General features: G+C 43.9%; 1 protein-coding gene across 1 annotated transcript in view; it reads right to left on the bottom strand.

The window, feature by feature from the left end:
* The window catches only part of LOC115468950 (circularly permutated Ras protein 1-like), a 182,280-nt gene that overhangs the window by 89,938 nt on the left and 66,352 nt on the right, over positions 1-25,990 (bottom strand). Inside the window, 5 exon segments of the mRNA XM_030201133.1 lie at positions 5,321-5,424; positions 8,068-8,174; positions 10,307-10,391; positions 11,837-11,961; positions 16,737-16,818. Of these exon segments, the coding sequence (XP_030056993.1) occupies positions 5,321-5,424; positions 8,068-8,174; positions 10,307-10,391; positions 11,837-11,961; positions 16,737-16,818 (503 nt within the window).

Genomic DNA, 25,990 nt, shown 5'->3' with positions numbered 1-25,990 from the left:
GAGGTCAGAGAGATGGTTAAATATTATCTCAGTTAGGCTAGGAGAGTGGGTGCAGCCCGAGTCAATCCTTGTGTGTGTGAATGAGACTAACAAGTTAGTTACTTCTTCCATTCAGGAAGCTTTCACCTGCTTCCTGAAGTAGAGATAGTCTTGTGTTAAGCGCAGCCTTTCAGGCAATGCATTCCACAGTGTGGGGGCTACTCCGGAGAAGGCTCGCTTGCGGGTTTCACAGCGTGTAATGGGTGTAGTTTAGTGAAAGTCCTTGGAGGACCTTAGTGTCCTTGGTGGTGTATGGAGGATCATCCTATTCTTCAGATACTCGGGCCATTTCCTTTCAGGGCCTTGAAGATCAGACATGGAGTTTTAAATTTAGCCCTGTATTGTACTGGTAGCCAATTAAGATTTTGCAAAAATGGTGTGATGTGGTCATGTCGCTTCCAACCTTCTATGAGTCTTGCTGCTGCATTCTGAATCAACTGGAGCTGGTGCAGGCCCTTTGTAGTCAGACCATTGTACAGTGCATTGCAGTAATCCAGTCTTGATGTTACCATGGCATGCACAACTGGGATAATATTTACCTTCTCGATGTAAGGAGAGAGACAGCGTAGCTGTCGCAAATAGTAGAAGCAGCTCTTGAAGGTTGCTTGGATTTGGGGAATCAGAGTAAGTGTTGAATCTAACTGTATCCCAAGGTTCCTGACTTGTGATTTGAGGGGGAGTTCATACTTCCCAAAAGAGATTTTAATATCAGGTATGTATCCACTTGTGTTAGGGACCCAGAGAAGCTCGGTTTTACTTGGGTACAAGCAAAGTTTGTTGTGTTTAGCCCATTCTTGAATTGATGTTAGACATAATTCTTGAATGATGTTAGACACCCCTCTGGTGTTCTGGGTATGCACTCAAGAGCAAAGCTTAACACATAACTCTTCAGCACATGCGCCAGACACATTAGGATACCTCCCACTGAACTCCCTAATGCTTAACACTATGAACATGCCTAAATTAGCAGCTCATTAATGTTGAGCATTAGGGAGTTCCTTTGCAGCACTGATCCGGTGGTAATTTTCAAGCACTGTTCCAAACAGCGCTAGAAGTTTTGAGCATCTGTTTGTCTATAGCACACACCTTAGATGTAAAATCTCATAGAGAACAGGAGCGTCTATCTCCAAACCACAAAAAGGACTTCCGATAGCTGACTGTCAAGCTCTTTTTTGCAGTTCAGAGATAGACGCTCCTGTTCTCTATGTGATTTTACACCTAAAGTGTGTGCACTTATCAGTGTATTAACAAAGACGCCTGAAGAAGGCTTTGTAGCTGAAACACAGTCCATGTTGGTTCTAGGCTCTTGTTAAGTACACCCACAATTTGATAAAGAAATTCCTCTTTGCCATTCTGGTTGCATTAGCGGGGGCATTCTCACTCTTCATCTTTTTGCTTCCCTAGTTTATAAAGTTATACAGGCGCCTAAGTCACGTTTATAAAATAGATGCCCTTTTGAACTTCTCTCACAGACGCCCTGTTACAAAATCAGACCTGCAGAATTAGCAGATGTAAATGTTTATGAATAATTTTTCTTCAAAGTGAAAGTGTGCACATACTTTTATTAAGAAAATCTTGCAGAAGCAGTGAAGTGAAAATAAGGATGTAAAAAGAATTGAAGCGGTGCAAAGAAAAGCTACGAGAATGGTATGGGATTTACATTACAAGACGTATGAGGAGAGACTTGCTGACCTGAACATGTATACCCTGGAGGAAAGGAGAAACAGGGGTGATATGATACAGACGTTCAAATATTTGAAAGGTATTAGTCCGCAAACAAACCTTTTCCGGAGAGGGAAGGTGTAAACTAGAGACATGAAATGAGAGTGAAGGGGGGCAGACTCAAGAAAAAACGTCAGGAAGTTATTTTTTCATGGACAGAGTGTGGATGCTTGGAATGCCCTCCTGTGGGAGGTGTGGAGATGAAAACGGTAACGGAATTCAAACATGCGTGGGATAAACATAAAGGAATCCTGTTCGGAAGGAAGGGATCCTCAGAAGCTTAGCCGTGGTGGGAGGCGGGGCTGGTGGTTGGAGGTGGGGCTGGTGCTGGGCAAGACTTCTACGGTCTGTGCCCTGAAAATGACAGATACAATCAAGGTAAGGTATACACAAAAAGTAGCACATATGAGTTATCTTGTTGGGCAGACTGGATGGACTGTGCAGGTCTTTTCTGCCGGCATCTACTATGTTACTACTGTGAGTAGTATTCACCAGTGCATACTGTTATAACATTACCCCTTTAATATACATCATAATTATTATTATTCAGCCTGGGGCAGTCAGCATTTTTTGTGAACTGGCCACTACCAGCTTAGTTAGGCCTAGTAGTCAGTGCTGCCCCTATCTGAGTACCAGGTCCAAGATGGCTGCCAGGAGTATCTGGGTGCCATCAGTATTCAGCAGCGTTACCTAAATAGCTACCCTTTTAACTTAGGACTGCTTTTATCTGAATATTGGCGGTGCATAAATAACTCCCGGCTATACCACTGAACCTTCTTGGCACTAACCAGAGATTGTCGCAGGAGTTAGAATAGATTTTCAGTGGCATTTTCTGGTTAAGTGCCACTGATTATTTGTTCCCAGCCCCATCAGCGTGGTTTAAACAGGCAGGAGTCTCTTCTGCCTGGTTACATGCTAAAAGTTGGCCCTGTTATCATTTACTTAGCACAATGCTTTTTTTGTGCTGGTACGCACCGGTATGGTGTACCGGCACCTTTTTTTTCCTAGGGCCAGCTCACCTGCCCGCCCTTAGCGCCCCAGCCCTGCTTTCTGTTCCTGCCGCCTGCGACGCGTTTAATTCTTTTTTTTCTTTTTTACCTGAAGTCACAGCGTCAGCGTTAGTGAAAGGACCAGGATCATCTCCTCCTCCCTTCCCTTTGACCCTCTCAGTGTCCCGCCCTCCTCTGATGTAGTTTCCTGTTTCCCCAAGGGCGGGACACTGAGAGGGAATGCAGGGAAGGCTGGAGGAGGCAAGCCTGGTCCTTTCACTAATGCCAGCACTGCGACATCAGGTAAAAAAAATAGAAGATTTAAATGCGTCGCAGAGTGGCAGAAACAGAAAGCAGGGCTGTCAGGGAGCTAAGAGCGGGCAGGTGGGGCTGGGGTACTGGAACTCGATGGGGGCTTAAAAGGGGGGCAGGTGGACGCTGGGGTGAGTTACTGGACATGGAAGGGAGGATAGGGGGCAAAGGAGAATCACTGGACATGGATGGGAAGGGAAGGCAGGGGAGTGAGGAGAAATCGCTGAACATAGGAGGGGAGGGCAGAGGAGAATCGCTGGACATGGAGGGCAGGAGAGAGAGGAGAATTGCTGACACAGAATGGGAAGGGAGGGGAGGGAAGAGAGCAGAGTTGCTGGACATGGATGGATGGAGGGAAGGACAGGAGAAATACTAGACATGGATGGAGGGGAGGAAAGACAGAGGAAGTAGATGCACATGGATGGAATGGAGGGTGAGAGGAGAAATGCTGGGCATGGATGGAGGGGAGGGAAGATAGAGGAGGAGATGCACATGGATTTAGGGGAGAGAGGAGAAATTCTGGACATGAATGAAGGGGAGGGGAGAGAGTTGAAATGCTGGACATGGATGGAGGGGAGGGAAGAGAGAGGAAGTGAGATGAATATGGATGGAGGGCAGGAGAGAGGAGAAATGCTGGACATGGATGGAGGGGGAGAGGAAAAATGCTGGGCGTGGATGGAAAGAGGAAGGAGATGCATACTGACAATGCTAAATAGTAGTAGTAGTAGTAGTAATGAGGGAAAGGGAAAAGAGAAGAGAGAAGAAAAACAGCACATGGATGAATAAAATAGGCAAAAGCTGGATCCACTCTATAGCTCCTCCTGTCAAGTCCTTGGAGGACCAGCTTTTACCTATGTATGTATGGGCAAGAAATGAAGAAGGAGGAAATAAAGAAATAAATGGAAAGGAAGCCCTGGAAAGGGAGTTAAGGGAAAACAGATAAAGAGCAGCAGATCAGAGACTGGGACCAACATGATCAGAAAAACAAAGTCACCAGACAACAAGGTAGAAAATCATTTATTTCATTTAGTGTTGGAAGATGTCCATTGAGAATTGATAGCTGCTGTCTTATTTTGCACTGGGTATACTAGATCTGTAACGGCTTATAGAAATTATTTATAATGAAAAAAAAAAAATCACAAGTTATTTTTTTCACCTTACTGGTATAGTATTTTCAATGATACTGCTTATATGCGCCATGGTTGGTATAAGGGGTGTGGCTAACCATTGGGCGGAGCCATAGATGGTGACCCCCACCCATAATGAGTACCAGTACCTTTTTTCGTACAAAAAAAAAGCACTGCTTAGCACTATATTGCTGGATGTACCATCCTACCATATGGTGCGAATGGAAGAAATATAGACCATCCATTTCTCTATTATTGGTCCCAAATTGTGGAATACACTACCAGCTCAAATTTGTGCATAGCAAAACATTAAACAATTTAAAAGATCTGAAAACCTGCCGAGTGCATGGGCTGGAACAGTGCTGAGGATATTATGTCATATGGACATTATTAACATCTGTAATTTTTGGATTTGTGTTATGTTGATGGTTTCATTATATTTGTCAATTTTATATAGTTTTTGTTTACATTTTATGTATTTATATTGTTCTCTGCTTAGAACTTGTGGATAATGTGGATTATGAATAAATTGTATTATGATTATTACTTATGGATGCATCTACTTACTTTTTGACCTTACTTTTGAAGTTTACAATCTAATAATACAGACAGACTAGACACAAGAGAAAGCAGTTAATGAGGTGGTCTTGATAAGATCTGGTCAAACTCTGCTTCCCACTCCCCTCTTCCAATGGACCATTTCATGCATATCAACTTCTCACAATTGTATCAGTGTGGGGAGGGGGAGGAAGAAAGCAAGGTGATTAGTGAGGGGTGGGGGTAGGGGAAAGGAAAAAAAGGAGTGACACAGGAAAGAAAGGATCTGTGTTACCAACTGAATATTGACTATTTATTGAATATTGACTGTTTACAACTGTTGCTATCAAAAATGTATTATGCTTGTAACTGGTCTTGTTCCATTAATAAAGATAAATAAAAAAAAAAGAAAGCAACCTCAGTGAGTTGTGATTTAAGGCTGAATTTGAAACAGAGGCGTTGGTATGGAGGAAGGGTGATGTGATAATGTCCAGGTAGAGAGGGAATAGTATTGTCCAGAAAACGTAGTGAGGGAAAGAAGACGGCCTATATGACAGAGAGCCACAACAGAAAAAAAAGACAGGTCAGACTTACTCTGTTCCTTGATTCCAAATTCAAATGTGATTTCTGTATCTCTAGCAATGTTCCCAATGTTCTTAACCAGTTTATTTCTAAAGTGTTCTTCATATCGAAAATACCTAACACACAGAAGGAAAGATTGGAAAACAGGTGAGAAAATTGAAGAAATGGAGCTGCAAATCCTGCAAATGTTTGTCAGTGAGAGGCATTCATTTTGATGCTACTTTACTGCAAAATGTGAGGGGGCATGTTGGAGTGATGTATCTCACCAGTTATAAAAATCTTAAAGGCATTTACCAAACTAGGAAATTTTGATCACTTCTTCCAAATGAAAAAAAAAATCACCAATGGCCTTTCAAGCGTGGGAAAGTCAAGAGTCCTTTATTACTAGACCCAACATGGGCCGTGTTTCGGCATCAAGTGCCTGCATCAGGGATCAGTAGGAATCAATTTATCTAAAATAGTGAGCTGAAGGCTCATATAGAGGGGCATAATCGAACGGCGCCAGCTATCTATATGGGCAGCCATCTCTAAGGCCGGCGCGTAAAGAGGTGTCCCAAACCGTATTATCGTTTTGATAATACGGTTGGAGCCATCCAAATGTCAGAGATGGCCGGGTTTGAGATGGCCGGCATCGTTTTTCGCCAATAATGGAAACCTTTGCTGGCCATCTCAAACCCGGCCAAATCCAACGCATTTGGTTGTGGGAGGGGCCAGCATTTCTAGTGCACTGGTCCCCCTGACATGCCAGGACACCAACCAGGCACCCTAGGGGGCACTGCAGTGGGCTTCATTAATAGCTCCCAGGTACATAGCTCCCTTCCCTTGGGTGCTGAGCCCCCCAGATCCTCCCCCAAAACCCACGCCCCACAACTGTACACCACTACCTATAGCCCTTAAAGGGTAATGGGGGGCACCTAGATGTGAGTACAGTGGGTTTCAGGTGGGTTTTGGAGGGCTCCCATGTACCACCACAAGTGTAACAGGTAGGGGAGGATGGGCCTGGGTCCGCTTGCCGGAAGTGCATTGCAGTACCCCCTAAAACTGCACCAGTGACCTGCATACTGCTGTCATGGAGCTGGGTATGACATTTCAGGCTGGCATAGAGGCTGGCAAAAAATGTTTTTGGGGGGTTTTTCTTAGGGTGGGAGGGGGTTGGTGACCACTGAGGGAGTACGGGGAGGTCATCCCCGATTCCCTCCGGTGGTCATCTGGTGAGTTCGGGCACCTTTTTGAGGCTTGGTCCTAAAAATAAATGGACCAAGTAAAATCGGTCAAATGCTCGTCAGGGCCGGTCTTCTTTTTTCCATTATCGGCCGAGGGCGGCCATGTGTTAACCACGCTCCTGTCCCGCCTTCGCTACGCCTCCAACACGCCCCCTTAAACTTTAGCCACTCCTGTGACGGACTGCAGTTGAGGCCGGCCAAAATCGACTTTCGATTATGCCGATTTCGCCAGACTTGAGAGATGGCCGGCCCTAAGAAAAACCTTAAGATATGCTGACAGTACAACCCACCAGGCATGTCCTCTGTAATCAACATAAGCTAACAGTTCAGCCAAAGACACAATTTGTAATATTTTGGATAACCAGGAAGGAGTTTTTTTATATGATATACCTTTATAGAATAAGCATACTTTTCTTTCTATAGTGCTACTAGATGTAAGTAGCGCTGTACTCATTTACATAAGAGACAGTCCCTTTTCGGTAGAGTTTGCAATTATTATTATTATTAGCATTTGTATAGCACTACCAGACGCATGCAGCGCTGAACACCTGACACAGAGAGACAGTCCCTGCTCATTAGAGCTTGAAATCTATTCAAGACTGACTAACAGGACAAATAAGAGATTATATAGTTTCAGTTATTATGGGAATAATTAAAACAATGTGGGTACTAAACAGGTGAATAAGGGATTAAAAGCAGCCAGCTATATTCAAAATGACTTAACCGGCCAGAAATGGCTGCCAACTGGTTAAATTGATTGTTTGTGGCTATCCAATCATTTTCAGTGGTACTTAACTGGTTATGTCTGCTGAAAATGACTGGTTAGTGCCAAATTTCAAAGTGGCTAACTAGTTGGTGCTCCAAGGGCGGAGTCAGGTTAAGTTCTGATATTCAGCCCCTCACTGCATAAGTAAAATGCTTAAATCGGACCACATAAATAGCAGTCATATCTTTAAGCAGTTTGGCTTATGCAGGGAGGGGATGAATATTTACTTAACCAGCTATGCGTTAGCCGGCTCAAACAAAAAAGCAGACTGGACAGGGCCCGGCACTGAATATCTGGGAATGGCAAAACAGTCACCGCTGCTGGCTGAATATCAGGGTGTGGATTTACATCCTGAAAGGGAAAGTAGATGAGACATGATATACCACCTTTCTGTGATTACAATCAATGCAGTTTACATATTATATACAGGAGCTTATTTTGTACCAGAGGCAACACAGAGTTAGGTGACTTGCCCAGAGTCACAAGGAATTGCAGTGGGAATTGAACCAAGTTCATCAGGGTCAAAGTCCACTAACCACTAGGCTACTCCTCCCTGGTTGTGAACAGAGGTGGGGTGGGGTAGAGATGGGGTACTATATACCTTGTCCATCTAGTCACCCAGTTATAAAATTGCCTTCCTAATACATGCTAAAGTTTGTATTTTTGGAAGCTGAGTTGGGTATACAGAGGACATCCTTATCTTTCCTTTCCCATTCTCAGGTAGGACTACTGTTCCAGGTATGTTGATTTAATCTGCCTTGCTAACTTACATGTCTTTGGGAATGAAAAAACTGATTTTCACATTTGTTGCCATGACATCATCTTCTAGAATGGTTTGAATTTCATGGGATAAATTTCCAGGATTAACAATGTTCACCTGGAGAAAGAATACAGGATAAGAATCAGGGTTGGCACAACCATTGGGGAAGACAAAGAACAGCTGAAGTCAAAGCAAAACAATAGGTCCTGACAGCCCCTCAATTTATATGAAGTTTATTATTCCATCGTGGTACGTGAAATAGATGTTATAGCTATTCTTGGAGAAAAAAAGTAGAGGCTGGCCGAAGGACAATCCAACACAGGCGATGGTGCTTAAAAGGCGCTTTATTTGCTGCTTGAAAGGGAGGACCCAACACAGATCATAGAGTTCTGGGCCTGATGAATTAAGGACCCCAATACAGGCACATGCTGAAACATGATCACGTCAAGTCATATGAATATACTGGTTCCAATAGTGGGACTCCTGTGACATCTTTATCTCTGGCCATTTCCACCTTTTTTTTTCCCCAATTTTCAAATAGCTCACTTTTCTAGATAAATGACTTTTGGAAACTGTTCTCATTAGTTGTGTGTGTGGTATATACAAACAAAAGAGTTTAATATTTAAAAGCAGGATGTCTTGGGGAGGGGGGAGATTAGGGTCTGAAAGCTAATGAGGCACATGTAAAGCTGAAGATTCACCTAGGGCATCTGATACCTTGATAAACATTATTTGAGCTCTAGAATCCCGGAGGAATCTTAGGGTTTGTCTGCACAAGGAACTGGTGATTTTCCTTGTCATTTGCATGTTCACTGTGGAACTGCAGTTAATCTAGGAATTGGCATTCATCTAATAATTTCACACTGTCTCTAGTAGTTTCCCTACGCTTTATATCTCACTGACTCAAGAGATTAACATCATAAACTGCTCTTATTCTAGGAGCTGCAGTTGACTCTCCAAAGTTGAAGTGATTCCTATGGTTGTTCAAACACTTGTAAATTTGCACTGCTTTCAGTAGTTGGAAGAGAGCTTGAGGATCTATACTTATTTCATATTTCCCCTCCCATGTCAGAAATAGGAGGTTTGCGTTTTGAAAAGTTGACTACCTATTGGGATTGACAGTGCCTCTGAGGAGCCTGCTCTGCATTATACGGGGATGTATTCACCAAGAGTTAGCCAGACAGACAGGTTGAATAAGGCTCTCTTGGTGAATACATCCCCGTATAATGCAGAGCAGGCTCCTCAGAGGCACTGTCAATCCCAATAGGTAGTCAACTTTTCAAAACGCAAACCTCCTATTTCTGACATGGGAGGGGAAATATGAAATAAGTATAGATCCTCAAGCTCTCTTCCAACTACTGAAAGCAGTGCAAATTTACAAGTGTTTGAACAACCATAGGAATCACTTCAACTTTGGAGAGTCAACTGCAGCTCCTAGAATAAGAGCAGTTTATGATGTTAATCTCTTGAGTCAGTGAGATATAAAGCGTAGGGAAACTACTAGAGACAGTGTGAAATTATTAGATGAATGCCAATTCCTAGATTAACTGCAGTTCCACAGTGAACATGCAAATGACAAGGAAAATCACCAGTTCCTTGTGCAGACAAACCCTAAGATTCCTCCGGGATTCCAACAGTGGCCAATCCAGGTCACAAATACCTGGCAGAATTACAAATCATGGCAACATTCCATGCCATGATGGCTCAAATTTCCCCTCTGCTCAATGCATACATTTTTTCTGGGCACCCATAACCTGGACAGCAATAATCTGGCCAAAGGTTGATGGCACTGGCAGTATTTATAGGGCACTTTTTCATTTTGACTGGGTCTGACTGATATTCGACTCTGGGTATCTCAAATTGGCCAAATAGAAAGCCTCAGACCAAATAAATATTCAGCCCAAATACATTTGAGCTAAATATTCTGATAAAATTAACCAAAGTTGTCTGGTTAACTTTATCCATCAACAAGCCACTGAACATGGGCCTCAATTTGACTAGTCCCCTATCACCTTAAGCGGCAGAATTCATTGTTCCATAGTAAGAGATAGCAAATCTGTGGGAACTTTAATTTGATCTTCACCTGAGAAATCATCCCCATGATGTAGTATATAAATGCATTATACATGTGTGTGTGCACATATGTGTTTGTATGTGTGTTTTTTGTGTATATGTGTATTTGTGTGTGTGACTTGCCTGCAAGTTGAATTTGCTGTGAAAATGAGTCACTTGACTAGTTTAGTACCTACCCTGCCTCCTGTTCGATCTGCCAGTTTCCCCACCTCCATCAGTCTGCAATTAGTGCCTTCAAATGTCAGAATGGAAACAATCACACTGGAATAAAAGACAGCGCCCACATGAAAACCACATCCTATGTCAATGTGCAAAACACAGATATTACATAGTAAGACCGGCTTGATTTCTGGGAAAGGATACTTGTGACTGGGGCTTGACAGAGGGCTGAATACTTTCTATTTCATTAGTATGATTCCTAATTCTTCCCTTAATACTGTTTTATCGCCCCTCAACTCCCCGTTGTTTTATTCCATTGTTCTATTCCCAAATGATATCCTGATTTTACTCTGTCTTCCCACAACTCTTCACAATGTAACCCATAAGCATACTGTAACAAATTGTATTTCCATCACTCATAATGTATTGTAAGCCACACTGAGCCCGCAAATAGGTGGGAAAATGTGGGATACAAATGCAAATAAATAAATAAATAATTCAGGTACTGTTATAGTACAAGGAAGGCCAAAGGTCATTGTGTTCAGCCTTCTGCACCTGTTTCTGGCCACTTCATGTGATGATCCTGCTGCGTTAAGGTGCTGATGGAATATGCAGGATATGGGTGGGAATGCCCCATTCTAATGTATCATCCTGCAGACAGAACCAGTCCCAGGGTATCTGACATCTGAGGTGAACCTTCAGCATGCACCTCCTTCCAGGACTGGCTCAAGGCTCTGCCCCCCATTATCTCAACTCACCCACCCAGCATCTCCCCTTCCCTTCCATTCCTTCCTCATAGTCCTGCAACTCTTCTCCCCTATCACTCCTGTGTCCAGTTTCTCCTCCTTCCCCACCTAGCCCCCAAGATGGCTAACATCTCCCATTTACCCCTAACCTTCCCAGATGGCCAACATCTTTCCTTCCCCTCCCTCTCCTTTCTCCTAGGTGTCCAGCATCTTATCTCCCCTTCCCTCCTCCTCCCCTTATTCAGCATCTCCTTCACGTTCCTGAACCCCTGCCGCCGCCACCACCATCACTCAACTTCTGTATGGGCTCAAGGCTCAATAAACTAAAAGCATGACCTTGAGTACAGACCCATGCTCAAGGTCTGCTGTTCTCCACCCCATATGAAACAGGCTTCTTGATGGAGGGGGGGAGGGGGTAGAACGCAGTAGGGCTTAAGCATGGGCCTGTGTTGAAAGGCCTACCACTGTGCTCACAGCAGCTATGAAGTTCTTCTCTCCTGCTGTGCCCCTGCGCCCAAAACATCTGCCGTCCTAGGCAGATATCTAGTTTGCCTAATGGTAGACCTGGCTGTGCCTACAGATATGGCTGCTGCTGCAGCAGCAGCATTGATTTAAACACAAGTGGTTATGGGCTGCTGAGGCAACCTGTGGCATCTCTTTCTCTCTCTCTCTCTCTCTCTCTCTCTCTCTCTCTCTCTCTCTCTCTCAGTTTGTAATTCTGCATCCCTCTCCATCTGTGAATCTGCCTGACTTACTTGCAAAACTGTGATGAAAAAAAAAGAATGAGATAATCTTACATACCCCTTTCTACTTGCTGTGTCTGCCAAGTTCCCATAGAAGACCTTAGCGCTGTGGCATAATTCGTCATCCATTGAATCAAGGCATCCAAGACCTGTGTTAGCTAAACCATCAGTGCAGATTATCACCTGAAATTAATACACATACAATAAAGGATAGACAGCCAGTTATATACCTGCTGTAGGAAAGGAGACCAGTCACAGACATGCTGCAGAGCTGACAGACAGTTGTGTACATGCTGCAGTGTAGGACACAAACAGCAGACATTGCAGGACAGGCAGTTAGTTAAATGCATTCTGCAGGACAGCTAATAACCCACAAAACTCCCCCAGGACAAAAATCAACATGGTTCAAAATAGCATAACCAATTCTAAAACTTAATTATAAGCAAGGGAAAACCTCAGTTACACTCTCAGCTTAGCGCTGATTATACAGCATCACGTGATATGACAAATGTACGCTGCAACAGTCAGATTTCTTGTCAAACGCTTAAATACTTAAACAACACGGGTCTCCCTTGTAATACGTGAACCGCATGTTTTGTGTCCATTGTTCTTTCCATATAGTGCCCATATAATTCGTGAAAAATATTCAAAATAGTGAGTCAGATACTTAACAGTAATAATTCCTCTATCACTTCTCTGAAATGTAACTAGCAGGGGCGTAGCCAGACACCCAATTTTGGGTCAGCCTAGGCCCAAGATAAGTGGGCAGAAGAACTCCACCCTGTCCCTCAAGTGATTTGGTCTCTCCCTCTCTCGCCTGCATGCTGGTCTCTCAAACATCTCTTCCCTTCATACCTTTTAATTTGCAGATTTTCACAGGCAGCGAACAGCAACTAATACACACTGCTCATGTTGGCCCCACAGCCTTCCCTCTAATGCAACTTCCTGTTTCCACTTAGGCGGGAATACATCAGAGGGAAGGCTGTGGGGCCGGTGCAAACAGTATCAGTCGCTGCTCGCTGCAGGCAAAGATCTTCTATTTACAAGGTATGCAGGAAGGACAGTTGTTTGGAGTTTTCATCTGGTGGGACTTCGAGATCCCTGCCAGCCACATCATAGGTGTGCTGCTACTGGGTGGCCCTAAACCCAAAGTGGGTGGGCCTGGGCCCACCCTTGGCTACGCCACTGGTAAGCAGAGTGGTAAAGTGGAACAACTGGTTGTATATGTGCTGCAGGATTAGCAGATAAGTTGCAGACATGCTGCAGAAGCAGAACACCAGTTATAGATGGAAATAGAGAGATGGATAACCAGGAGAAAAAAAATAAATCACTTAAAACATTATGGGGCCCTTTTACAAAGCTGCGGAAAGCACTAACGTGTGCTTAGTGCTGCAAAAAATGGTGTACCATAGGGTGTACTGAGGCGTTCCACAGTAATTTCAGAATGTGTATGTGCTACTCATTACAAAATCAAATTTATTTTTTGGCGCAGGAGGCATGTCTGGAGGTGAAGAGTGGATGTATTTTGTGCTAATCAGCGCAGCTGTATTGCTGCGCACTAACCAATTAGCGCATGCTTAGTGCATGAGCCCTTATCACCTACATAATGGGTGGCAGTAAGGGCTCACGCACTAATCTGTTTTAATGGCCATGCACTAAGCATGTCAAAACCAGGGGGTCTTTTACAAAGGTGCACTAGCGTTTTTAGCACGTGCTAATGATTAGTGCATGCTACACGCTAAAGGCGCCTATAGGAATATATGGGCATCTCTAGCATTTAAAGCATGCATATTTAATGCATATGCTATAAACACTATTGTGCCTTTGTAAAAGAACCCCTCAGTGCATGGCAATTAAAAAAAAAAAAAAAAAAAGGAAATTCAGCCATTTTACCCCAGAAGTAAAAATGGCCTTAGTGCATGGGAAAGGCCCGCATAAGTGTGTGTTAAGGCCACTTTTACTGATGCTTGGTAAAAAGGTCCCAAAGGGAGGCATTTTCTAAATCGTCCTAAGCAGCTGGTGCAGGGGTTAGCGTGCAGTGCTGGAAGTATGGACCCACGCTAGGCTACTGCATGATAAAGCCAGCTAGTTGCTTAATGCATGTAGGAGCAGGATCAAGGTTGGACATGGGCAGTGACAGGGCATTGCTAGCACCAACAACTAGTGTGCAGATAGCCCTATGTGCCAGCTGTTCAACTGCCAATAGCATATAATATATTCAGTTTTGAAGCAGAGGAATCATAACAACAGGTTAATTACCTTACAGTAGAAGATGACTGGACTACAAAAAAGGAATTTGATTGTATCTATCTGTGATAACGTGAGCGAGATGGGCTCGAGGCCCAGATAAAGTGACACCACGCAGCAGGTTAGAGTGAGCAAAATTAACATTTATTAAAGGTGTTGGGAAGGGGATCCTGTTGAATTCACAGGAAAAGGAGAAGGAGAAATCCAATGCAAAACTAGTCTTTAAACAGAAGAATGTCCTCTGTGGCCTGCTTATGCAGGACCACTCATGCACTACAGTCTCTTGGTAAATCAATACTTCCTTTTGGTTCTGAGCTGGCTTCCCAGAGTTATCAGTACAGTTCTTAACATTTCACCAGCCTGCCTGCCTCAGGCTGAATCCAACATTCAAAGCTACAAGGTTCAAGTTAAACTTGGCCTACATGGCTGTTGTGGCTCCGATTCACAGGTATGCGGTAGGTTACCCTATGGCTCAAGAAAAAGGAGGACATTGAGCCAGTCTGGGTTTTACTTCCATTGCTTTCTATGGAAGTAAATCACAGACTGGTTCAACCTGTCCTTTTTCTGGAGCCATATGCTAACCTCACAAATGAAGCTGCTTCTTCTCTCTGGGCCTTGTTAACCCCCCTCTGGCTCTTCATGGTTTGGGCTCCAACCCTCCAGTCTCACTTCCTCCCTGGGCAGGACTAGAGGTTTTAAGGTGGTTCACAGTACCTGAAGCATCCTTCTTAAGAGCGAGGGGCAGTGTTCTGTATACCCCCTCACACCATCATTTATGAATTACTGTTTTTGTTTTTATAGTTGTTGATTCATCATTCTGTACATTTTGGATCACCCCTGATGTTGCCATGTTGGGTTTTAATAGATGCCTTTTTATATTAAAGTTTAGAAAAAGTTTCCCTGAAATATTTCGCTTGCAGCAATCAATTTTGGTTTTTTTAAAAGTGACGGCTACTGTGGGCAGAAAAATCCAGATATTCAGCCACGGAATCCAGAAAGTGGCTGCCACTGAATTTCTGGATAGAGCGGTGAGGTGGTGGCACTATTTGCATAATGGTGATATTCATCCTGTCTAGCGCTCAGGACAGCTTTTGTGCTGTCCTAGGCTATTCAGGTAGTTATCTAGGTCATAGTGTTGCTAAACAGATAATTTCTAGATCTGCCCAAGCTCCACCCATGGACCTCCTCAGTAATATTCAGATAGTGTTAAGGGTGTCAGTGAAATATTCAGCAGCACTATGCGGTAAGTGCCACTGAATATCCCTCTGACCAGCACTTATCCTTTTCAACAGGAGCACAAAGTGAGTTGCATTCAGGTACATGCAGTATTTTCCTGTTCCCAGAGGACTTAAAATCAAACTCCCCAATATTCAAAAGCATTTAACTGGCAAATTTTCAGTGGCTACTGGATAGCTGATTATATTGTGTGATATAACTGGCTCTCTGCCAATTTTCAGCACAAGTTTGGCGGCCAAATTTGGCTGCATGAATATCAGGCCTATCTTTGGTTGGTTCAAATTTAACCAAATATTGTCTTGGCTTGTTAAGTTTGAACCAGCCAAAAATAAACCACATATTCAATGCTGGTCACCGGAAATGGCCCAGCATTGAATATTTGGGCTCAGTGCCAACCACGGGAGCACAGCTAACTCCGGTGGTCTGAATATTGGGCCTAAAGTTTGTACCTGAGGCAATGGAGGGTTAAGTGACTTGCCTAAAGCCATAATGAGCAGATGTGGTACTTGAACTGGGGCTTCCCTGTTTCTCAGACTCCCCTGCACTAACCACTAGTTCCTTCTCCATGACAGTAGCGTAGCCAGCGATTAATTTTTGGGTGGGCCTGGAGGTGGACTGGGTGGGCACAGACCTCTTTCCTCTCCACCGTCCACCCCCCGCCCGCCGCCGCCGCCACCACATTTTGTGTCCACTCGTGACCACCCCGCCCGCGACAGCCCCCTGCACTGACCTGAAGCGCGTTCTCCCTCCAATCCAGCACCAGCGATCATAGCCAGCGTTCTACCACATCCAGCGCACATCGTTGGAGCTTCTTCTCAGGCGCGTCCCGCCTACTCTGCAACTTCCTGCTGGACGTGGTAGAAGGCTGGCTATGATCGCCGGTGCTGGATTGGAGGGAGAACGCGCTTCAGGTCAGTGCAGGGGGCTGTCGCGGGCGGGAGCGGGCCTGTAGCAAAAGTGGGTGGGCCTAGGCCCATCCAGGCCCACCCGTGGCTACGCCCCTGCTCCATGACATTAAATTGCATAACAATAATGTACAGTGGGCAGTTTATCTTAACTACTGCAGATACATTTAGATAAAATGTCCAATGCTTAGTATTTGTGTCACACAGTAAAGAACTATTTCATCAACATATAATTAAAGCTACATCTGCTTAAATTGCATAACGACATATCCTCAATGTATTTTTATTGTACATTGTGTTAAGCCTGAGAATTATTATCCAGCACTACTTTTGGCCTTGAGCAACAGTTCTCAACCCAGTCTTTAGGGCTGACCCAAACAGTCTGGTTTTCAGGATATCCATAATGAATATGCATGAGATAGATCTACATATAGCGGAGGATGTGCATGCAGATCTGTCTCATGCATATTCTTTAGGGAAGTGCTGTGTCCGACTGGCTTGATATGCTTTGAAGACGGGGTTGAAAACCAGTGGCCTTGAGATATAAATCTTGGAGAGTTGGGAACTAACCTGTGATCCTGTTTGTCTTGAGGCTAATGCAATCGACACCACTGCAGCTGGTCCCAATGCAGTTGAGCCATGTTCTTTCAGTCTAGAGGAAGGAATAGCTTTTATCCATATGGCACAGGTAATGAAAGGAAGATGGGAGCTCAAATACAGAAATTGTATTAATTCTTGCAGGGTCTCAAGTGCAGGAGACAAGGCCACAAATGTTTGTATTTCAGGGGCCAATGCAGAAACCTATGAATTAGAGCTGTATGCTGATGACTGAGTGCACAGTTTCTAATGTGAATGTAATGCAAAATATTCCGCACTGATGGAAAAAGCCAGTGTTTCCCAAGTTGGTCCTGGAGTACCTACTTGCCAGTCAGGTTTTCAGGATATCCACAATGAATATATATGAAAGAGATTTGCATAAAATGGAGGCCGTGTATGCAAGTCAAGCTAATCAGATGAAAATTTGAAGTGGGCAGAACTTGTGTGCAAATCCGGGTAGGCCTTCTCCTCTCATTATAAATTATTAATTAATCTGTGTGAACACAACATTGGGGATAGATCTTTTCCATTACAATCATGTTAAACCTACAGGATGATGCACACAAGGATCTGCACCAAAGGCAATTAGTATTGTGCAAATATCCGAGCAAAATGAAAGTATCTGCATATATCAACGCATGTGCTGAAATGTTTCTCTATGGATAAATATCAGCCTTGCAAACTTTTATGCACAGAACAACATTACAGTTCTTGAACAGATACAATTTTTTTTTTTGTTCGGCCCTCCTGTTCTGTCTTAAAAAATGGGAGTAAAGCTCGCAGCAAAAAGAAAAAAACTCTCAACCTGGTGGTCAAATGTTCCCATTGTCCAATCCTTAAATTTTTCACTGTGCTTCTCTGCATTGCAGCGGAATAAGAGCCTCATTATCATTAATTTTAATATGCTATATGCAGAGGTCTACCATGTAAATTAACTTCTGTGCAAAACCCCTCTCTGCATCATGCACACAGAAACTCAGTGTAGTCCTTTTGATCACCCTGCGTTTCCGCTCACAGTAGCTTTCTGCATCAGTCCCTCAGTCATTTGTGACTTCCTGCAGTATCTCACTGTAGGGAGTCATTTTCAAATCTATTTCCCTGGGAAAAATCATGCATTATTCATAGAAAATTGCATGCCCATACATGTAGAGTTACAAAAATTAACTCAGCATTGTTAATTATTCACAAAACATCAGAAATGTCACTTAACTGTACATATAACTCACAAGAAGTTTTTTTTATGGGATCCTCAGAATAACCGGCATACTCAAAGCTCAAGTAACTTCTCCTAGTGTAGAGTTGCCCATCCTCACCTGTTCCAGCTTTTCTATCACTGCTCATGAAGACAGTTGCTACAATGATGAAGATACCAAAATCTGGCCATATTGGCAGCAGGTCCGGCTTCATGGCTGATGATTTTGAGCAGCGTTTGAATAGCAGTTTGAAAATAAGTAATTGAAAGTAAGACTGTTTCATTGCAAGTATTTCATAGTAAGATGTGTTTTCATAGAAAAGCTGGGACTGGTGAGGAAGGGCAACTCAAGCACTAAGAAAAGTTACTTGTGCTTTGAATATGCCAGTTATTCTGAGGATCCTCAAAAAAAAAAAACCTTCTCTTGTGAGTCACAAGTGACATTTCTGATGTTTTGTGAATGATTAACAATGCTGGGTTAATTTCTGTAATTTGAATGAGCAGACCTTGCTTTTGAATCTTGTCCTTGAGCTTGTACATACATGTAGGGTGTCAAGTTGCATGTATGGGCATAGAGCTATTTTTTTCTGGTGGCAAAGTTTGGGCAGTTTTTATAATGATGTGCGCTTTCCTGAATTTTCAAATGTATGAATGTATTTTAATTTAGAAAATGTAATCACACAAATTAATGAGATATAAATATGCATGACTGCTTTCCAGGGCTAATCTTCAAAATCAGAGTGCATTCTGTCCTTTCCTTTGAAAATCCAGCATAGCCCATGGAGTAAAAAGTCCTTTCCACCCAGGCTGGTGGTTATAAAATTAGCACACAGAGAGGGGCATAATCAAACGGGGCGCCCACGTTTTCCTGAGGATGTCCTTGCAGGACGTCCCCGTGAAGGGGCGGGGAAACCCGTATTATCGAAACAAGATGGGTGGCCCAAACCTCAACATTTAGGTCGAACTTAGAGATGGTCGTCCCCGGTTTCGCCGATAATGGAAACCTAGGGCGCCCATCTCAGAAACGACCAAATCCAAGCCATTTGGTCGTGGGAGGAGCCAGCATTCGTAGTGCACTGGTCCCCCTCACATGCCAGGACACAAACCGGGCACCCTAGGGGGCACTGCAGTGGACATCAGAAAAACTCCCAGGTGCTTATCTCCCTTACCTTGTGTGCTGAGCCCTCCCAAACCCACTCCCCACAACTGTACACCACTACCATAGCCCTTAGGGATGAAGGGGGGAACCTAGATACGGGTACAGTGGGTTTGTGGTGGGTTTTGGAGGGCTCACATTTACCACCACAAGTATAACAGGTAGGGGGGAATGGGCCTGGGTCCGCCTGCCTGAAGTGCACTGTACTACCCACTAAAACTGCTCCAGAGACCTGCATACTGCTGTCATGGAGCTGGGTATGATATTTGAGGCTGGCATAGAGGATGGAAAAAATATTTTTAAAAAATTATTTTAGGGTAGGAGGGGGTTAGTGACCACTGGGGGAGTAAGGGGAGGTCATCCGGTCATTTAGGGCACATTTTTGTGGCTTGGTCGTAAAAAAAAAGGACCAAGTAAAGTCAGCCAAGTGTTCGTCAGGGATGCCCTTCTTTTTTCCATTATCGACCGAGGACGCCCATGTGTTAAGCATGCCCCAGTCCCACCTTCGCTATGCTTCCGACACACCCCCGTGAACTTTGGTCGGCCCCGCGACGGAAAGCAGTTGAGGACGGCCAAAATTGGCTTTCGATTATGCCGATTTGGGCGACCCTGGGAGAAGGACGCCCATCTCCCGATTTGTGTCAAAAGATGGGCGCCCTTCTCTTTCGAAAATAAGCCTGAGAGGGTAATTGAAGCAATTCTATCATGTGACGTCTAGAGGTAGTGGCATCTACATGTACCAAAGGTGACGTTAAATTGACGGTTAGGCACCTATCCTGCTTATAATCGAACGAGAAAAACTCCCAAGTTCCGACCTAAATTGGGAGATGGACGTTTATCTCACAAAAACGAATAACGCAGTATAATCGAAAGCCGAACTTGGACGTTTTCAACTGCACTCCATCGCGGAAGCGTACAAAGTTGACAGGGGCGTGTCGGAGGCGTGGTGAAGGCGGGACTGGGGCATGGTTATCACCCGAACAGAGATGGGCGCCTTTCGCCAATAATGGAAAAAAGTATGCGTTTGTAGCTAGAATTTAGGGCACTTTTCCTGGACCCTGTTTTTTCACGAATAAGGCCCCAAAAAGTGCCCTAAATGACCAGATTACCACCGGAGGGAATCGGGGATGACCTCCCCTGACTCCCCCAGTGGTCACTAACCCCCTCCCACCACAAAAAATGATGTTTCACAACTTTTTATTTTCACCCTCAAATGTCATACCCACCTCCCTGGCAGCAGTATGCAGGTCCCTGGAGCAGTTGTTAGGGGGTGCAGTGGACTTCAGGCAGGTGGACCCAGGCCCATCCTCCCCCCCACCTGTTACAATTGTGCTGCTTAATGCTTAGTCGTCCAACCCCCCCAAACCCACTGTACCCACATGTAGGTGCCCCCCTTCACCCCTTAGGGCTATAGTAATGGTGTAGACTTGTGAGCAGTGGGTTTTGAGGGGGATTTGGGGGGCTCAACACACAAGGGAAGGGTGCTATGCACCTGGGAGCTCTTTAACTTTTTTTTTTTTTTTTTTTTAAAGTGCCCCCTAGGGTGGCCGGTTGGTGTCCTGGCATGTGAGGGGGACCAGTGCACTACGAATCCTGGCCCCTCCCACGAACAAATGCCTTGGATTTATTCATTTTTGAGCTAGGCACTTTCATTTTCCATTATCGCTGAAAAACAAAAACGCCCAGCTCACAAATTGTCGAATAAAACATGGACGTCTATTTTTTGCGAAAATACGGTTCGGTCCGCCCCTTCACGGACCCGTTCTCGGAGATAAACGCCCATGGAGATAGACGTTTTCGTTCAATTATGCCCCTCCACGTGCAGCAGGCATATTTTATAAGGTAGCACCTAAATGCTATATCCACTAACTGCAAGGGGGCATACATGTGGGCAGAGCATGAGTAGGCCATCAGTGAATCCCAATTACACATTCACTTGGGAAAGCCACACTAGCGATTCCCATGCGGCAAATGAGATGAAGCCCATAGAAATTGAATGAGCTTCCTCTCATTTCCCGCACCGAGAATCAATAGCACGGCTTTATAAAAAAGGCCCTTATAGAATACTATGAGGGGCATTTTCAATATGACGTCTAAATCAGATTTTGGACGGTTTGCTGAAAATATCCAAAAATCAAATGGGGAACATAGTGATTTTCAAACCAGAAAAAGTATATCTTTTTGTTTTAAAATGTTCATTTTCTAGATGTTCTGTGCTCAGTGCATCTAACTTTTGTGACCATTTTTGAAAAAAAAGTCCAAGGGAAAAACGAACAAAAACAAGCCATTGGGAAGTCTGGGGGGCCAACATTCTTAGTAGACTGGCCACACAGACATCCCAGCAGAGCAGAGGGGCACTGCAGTGGACTTCACATAAAAAGTCCTAGGTACACATCTTACCATTACCGAGCCCTCCAAAATCCACCAAAAACCTACAGTACCCAACTATACACAACTACAATAGCCCTTATGGTTGCAGGTGTCAATTTTATGTGGGTACAGTAGGTTTTTGGAGGGTTTTGGACAGCTCACACTTTCCACCACAAGTGTAACAGTTAGAGTGGGATATGGGCCTGGGTCCTCTTCTCTACAGCATACTGCACCAACTACTAGGTTACTCCAGGGGCCTGCCTGCTGCTCTAATAGGACTGTCCATATCACCTGAAACTGCTATAGAGGTTGGTATGTACTGTTTCTTTCACATCTTTGGGGGGAGGGAGGGGTCAGTGACCACTGGGGGATTAAGGGAGGTCATGCCTTAAGCCCTCCAGTGGTTATCTGGTCATTTAGGTTACCTTTTTGTGACTTAGTTGTGATTGAACCAAGTTTAGACAAAAATGTCTAACTTTTAGACCTGGGCAGTTTTCATTTGTCCTACTGTGGCAGAAAAACGTCAAAGTTCTGGGAACACCTAAATCCCACCCCCCCCGACACCCCCCCCCCCCTTGTTATTTGGTTGCACTGCATATGAACTGCATAGAAAAACATCTTTAAAATGAGTTTTGAAAATAGCGATTTGAATATTTTAAAAAAAAAAAAGGCCCTCTGCCACTGTGTTGTTTTTTTGGCCGTTTTTCTGTTTCAAAAATGAGCCCCTATGTGTGTTTCTTGGCTCATCTAGGTGCACCGACTTATGCAGACAACGAAACTTATACCAGAACTCTCTATACTTGACTGCTTCATTTACTTTGTCACTAATGAACTTTAACGCAATACCACTTTATTTCTCTTTCCGGAAATGGTGATCGCCATTACGGCATAATGTAAGCCACATTGAGCCTGCAAATAGGTGGGAAAATGTGGGATACAAATGCAACAAATAAATAAATAAATAAAAATGCCTGTCATTCACATATCATAAGAGGGTGCACCAATGCTGACCTTATGCTAGTATTCTAGAACGGAATATTGGCACTAGATGTCATTGTAGAACAGGCACTAACCCCTGGATTCTATATAGCGTGCCTAGAGATCCGTACCAAAATCCAAGTATATTCTGTAACAATGCACATAACTTAATTGGCATTAATAAACCAATAAGCCTTAACAGCAACCAAAAAACAGTATTTCTCTCAATGCATTGCACAGGCTGCCAATACAACCAAGCAGTTGTTCAGTAGAGTAAAAAGCCTACTGCAGCCCCCACAAAAGAACCAGCCTGCCCAGTCTAAACTGAACTGCAATGATTTTGCTGCATACTTTGCCAACAAAATTAAAAGTCTCCACCAGGATTTACAGGCAATCCCACCCAGTCAACCAGGGGTGCACAAACTCGCCCCCCCCCCCTAACAGAGACAGATGGGACTTTTAACCCAATGACAGAGGAGAGCCTTGACAAAATCCTAAGAGACCTTTGACCAACTACCTGCTCCCTCGATTTCTGCCCATCAAAGATAGTGCAGCAGGCAAGTATGGGCCTTATAGAAGGCACCACAAAAATTGTGAACATCTCTCTTTATAATGGGCAGCTACTAACAGCATTAAAAAGGGCAGTGGTCTGCCCTCTGCTGAAGAAAAACAACCTTGACTAGGACAAACTTGAAAGTTACAGGCCAGTATACAACATCTGTGTTCAACTTAATGACTGGCTAGAAAATAGAAACTGGCTAGATCCATGTCAATCTGGAATCAGACCTGGTTATGGTATAGAAATGGTTCTCATATCCTTACTAGATGATCTTTACAGAAACCGAGACAAAGGATTCGCCTCGATATTAGTACTGCTTGACTTCTCAGCAGCTTCTGACACTGTGGATCTTGATATCATGCTAGCACGACTGACAGAAACAGGTATCAATGGAACTGTACTTGCTTGGTTCAGATCCTATCTATCAGACAGGCAATAATCCATAATGTTTGGCAACAACTCATCACCACCATGGACACTGACCTGCGGGGTACCACAAGGATCGATATTGTCACCTATTCTGTTCAATACCTACCTCAAGTCACTAGCTGAGCTGATTCAGTCAATGGACACTCAGTTCTACATCTATGCAGATGATGTGCAGCTACTCATACCCATTGAACCTGACTTACCTACAGCCTTGAATAAACTGATTACCTATCTAACATCAATTCAAGAATGGGCTAAACACAACAGACGTTGCCTGAACCCAAGTAAAACCAAGTTTCTCTGGGTCCCTAACACAAGTGGATACATGCCTGACATCAAAATCCCTTGTGGGAAGTATGAACTCCCCCTCACATCACAGGTCAGGAACCTTGGAATACTGTTAGATTCAACACTTACTCTGATTCCTCAAATCCAAGCAACCTTCAAGAGCTGCTTCTACTATTTGTGACAGCTACGCTGCCTCTCTCCTTACATCAAGAAAGTAAATCTTATCCCAGTTCTATATGCCATGATAACATCAAGAACTGGACCACTATACAATGGTCTGACTATTCAAAAGATTGGTATGAAAGGGGCGGTGCTACTGTTGGGAGATTTCAATTTGTCTGATGTGGATTGGAACGTCCTGTCTGTGGAATCGGAAAGAAGTAGGGAGATTGTGGATGCCTGTCAAAGTGCCTTGCTCAGACAAATGGTAATGGAACCCACGAGGGAAGGGTTGATGCTGGATCTAGTGCTCAAGAATGGAGGTAGTGTTTCCAATATCCGGGTGGGTGCCCACCTATGTAATAGTGATCATCACACCATATGGTTTGAAATAAGGGCGGAGTGCGGACGCAGAAAACTCAAAGTACTGGATTTCAGACATACTGATTTTGATAAAATGGGGGACTACCTGAAGAAGGAGCTGTTGGCGTGGGAAGGCACACAAGATATGGAAAAATAGTGGTCCAAGCTAAAGGCTGCTCTAAATATGGCGACTGATCTTTTTGTGAGGAAATAATGAGTGGAGTGAAGCGTCTGTTCACGCTTTCCAAAAATACTAGGACTAGGGGGCATGCGATGAAACTACAGTGTAGTAAACTTAAAACAAATCGGAGAAAACTTTTCTTCACCCAACGCATAATTAAACTCTGGATTCGTTGCCGGAGAACGTGGTGAAGGTGGTTAGCTTAGCAGAGTTTAAAAAGGGGTTAGACGGTTTCCTAAAGGACAAGTCCATAAACCGCTACTAAATGGACTTGGGAAAAATCCACAATTCCAGGAATAACATAGGGGGGCAAACTGAAAGAGTAAAAACTGTACAACAGGCATGGACGCTGTTCAAAAATACCATCCTGGAGGCCCAGGCCAAACATACTCTGCAAATTAGAAAAGAAAGACGGAAGTCCAAAAGACAGCCGGCCTGGTTGAAAAGTGAGGTAAAGGAAGCTATTAGGGCTAAAAGAAATGCCTTCAGAAAATGGAAAAAGGAACCGTCTGAAAATAACAAGAAGCAGCATAAGGAGTGTCAAAGCAAATGCAAGGTGCAGATAAAGAAGGCCAAGAGAGATTACGAAAAAAGATAGAATTAGAGGCAAAAAAACATAGCAACATTTTTTTCGGTATATTAAAAGCAGGAAGCCGGCAAAAGAATCGGTTGGGCCGCTGGATGACCGAGGGGTAAAAGGGGCGATCAAGGAAGATAAAGATGTAGCGGAGAGATTCTTTGCTTCGGTCTTCACCAGGAAGATTTGGGTGGGATACCGGTGTCAGAAATGCTATTTCAAGCGGATGAGTCAGAGAAACTTACTGACTTCACGGTAAACCTGGAGGATGTAATGGGGCAGTTCAGCAAACTGAAGAGTAGCAAATCTCCTGGACCGGATGGTATTCATCCTAGAGTACTGATAGAACTGAAAAATGACCTTGCGGAGGTACTGTTAGTGATATGCAATTTATCCTTAAAATCGAGTGTGGTTCCGGAAGATTGGAGGGTGGCCAATGTAACGCCGATTTTTTTAAAAGGTTCCAGGGGAGATCCGGGAAATTATAGACCAGTGACTCTGACGTCGGTGCCGGGAAAAATGGTAGAGGCTATTATTAAAAACAAAATTACAGACCACATCCAAGGACATGTCAGTACGGCTTTTGTGTGGGGAAATCTTGCCTGACCAATTTATTTCAATTCTTTGAAGGAGTAAACAAACATGTGGACAAAGGGGAGCCGGTTAATATTGTGTATCTGGATTTTCAAAAGGCGTTTGACAAGGTACCTCATGAAAGGCTACAGAGGAAATTGGAGGGTCATGGGATAGGAGGAAATGTCCTATTGTGGATTAAAAACTGGTTGAAGGATAGGAAACAGAGAGTGGGGTTAAATGGGCAGTATTCACAATGGAGAAGGGTAGTTAGTGGGGTTCCTTAGGGGTCTGTGCTAGGACCGCTGCTTTTAAATATATTTATAAATGATTTAGAGATGGGAGTAACTAGCGAGGTAATTAAATTTGCTGATGACACAAAGTTATTCAAAGTTGTTAACT

The sequence above is a fragment of the Microcaecilia unicolor genome, chromosome 4 (assembly GCF_901765095.1).
Source record: "Microcaecilia unicolor chromosome 4, aMicUni1.1, whole genome shotgun sequence".
In the NCBI taxonomy this organism is placed as follows: Eukaryota; Metazoa; Chordata; class Amphibia; order Gymnophiona; family Siphonopidae; genus Microcaecilia; species Microcaecilia unicolor.
The sequence above is the reverse complement of the archived record's forward strand: the minus strand, read 5'-3'. Positions and strand labels throughout refer to the sequence as shown.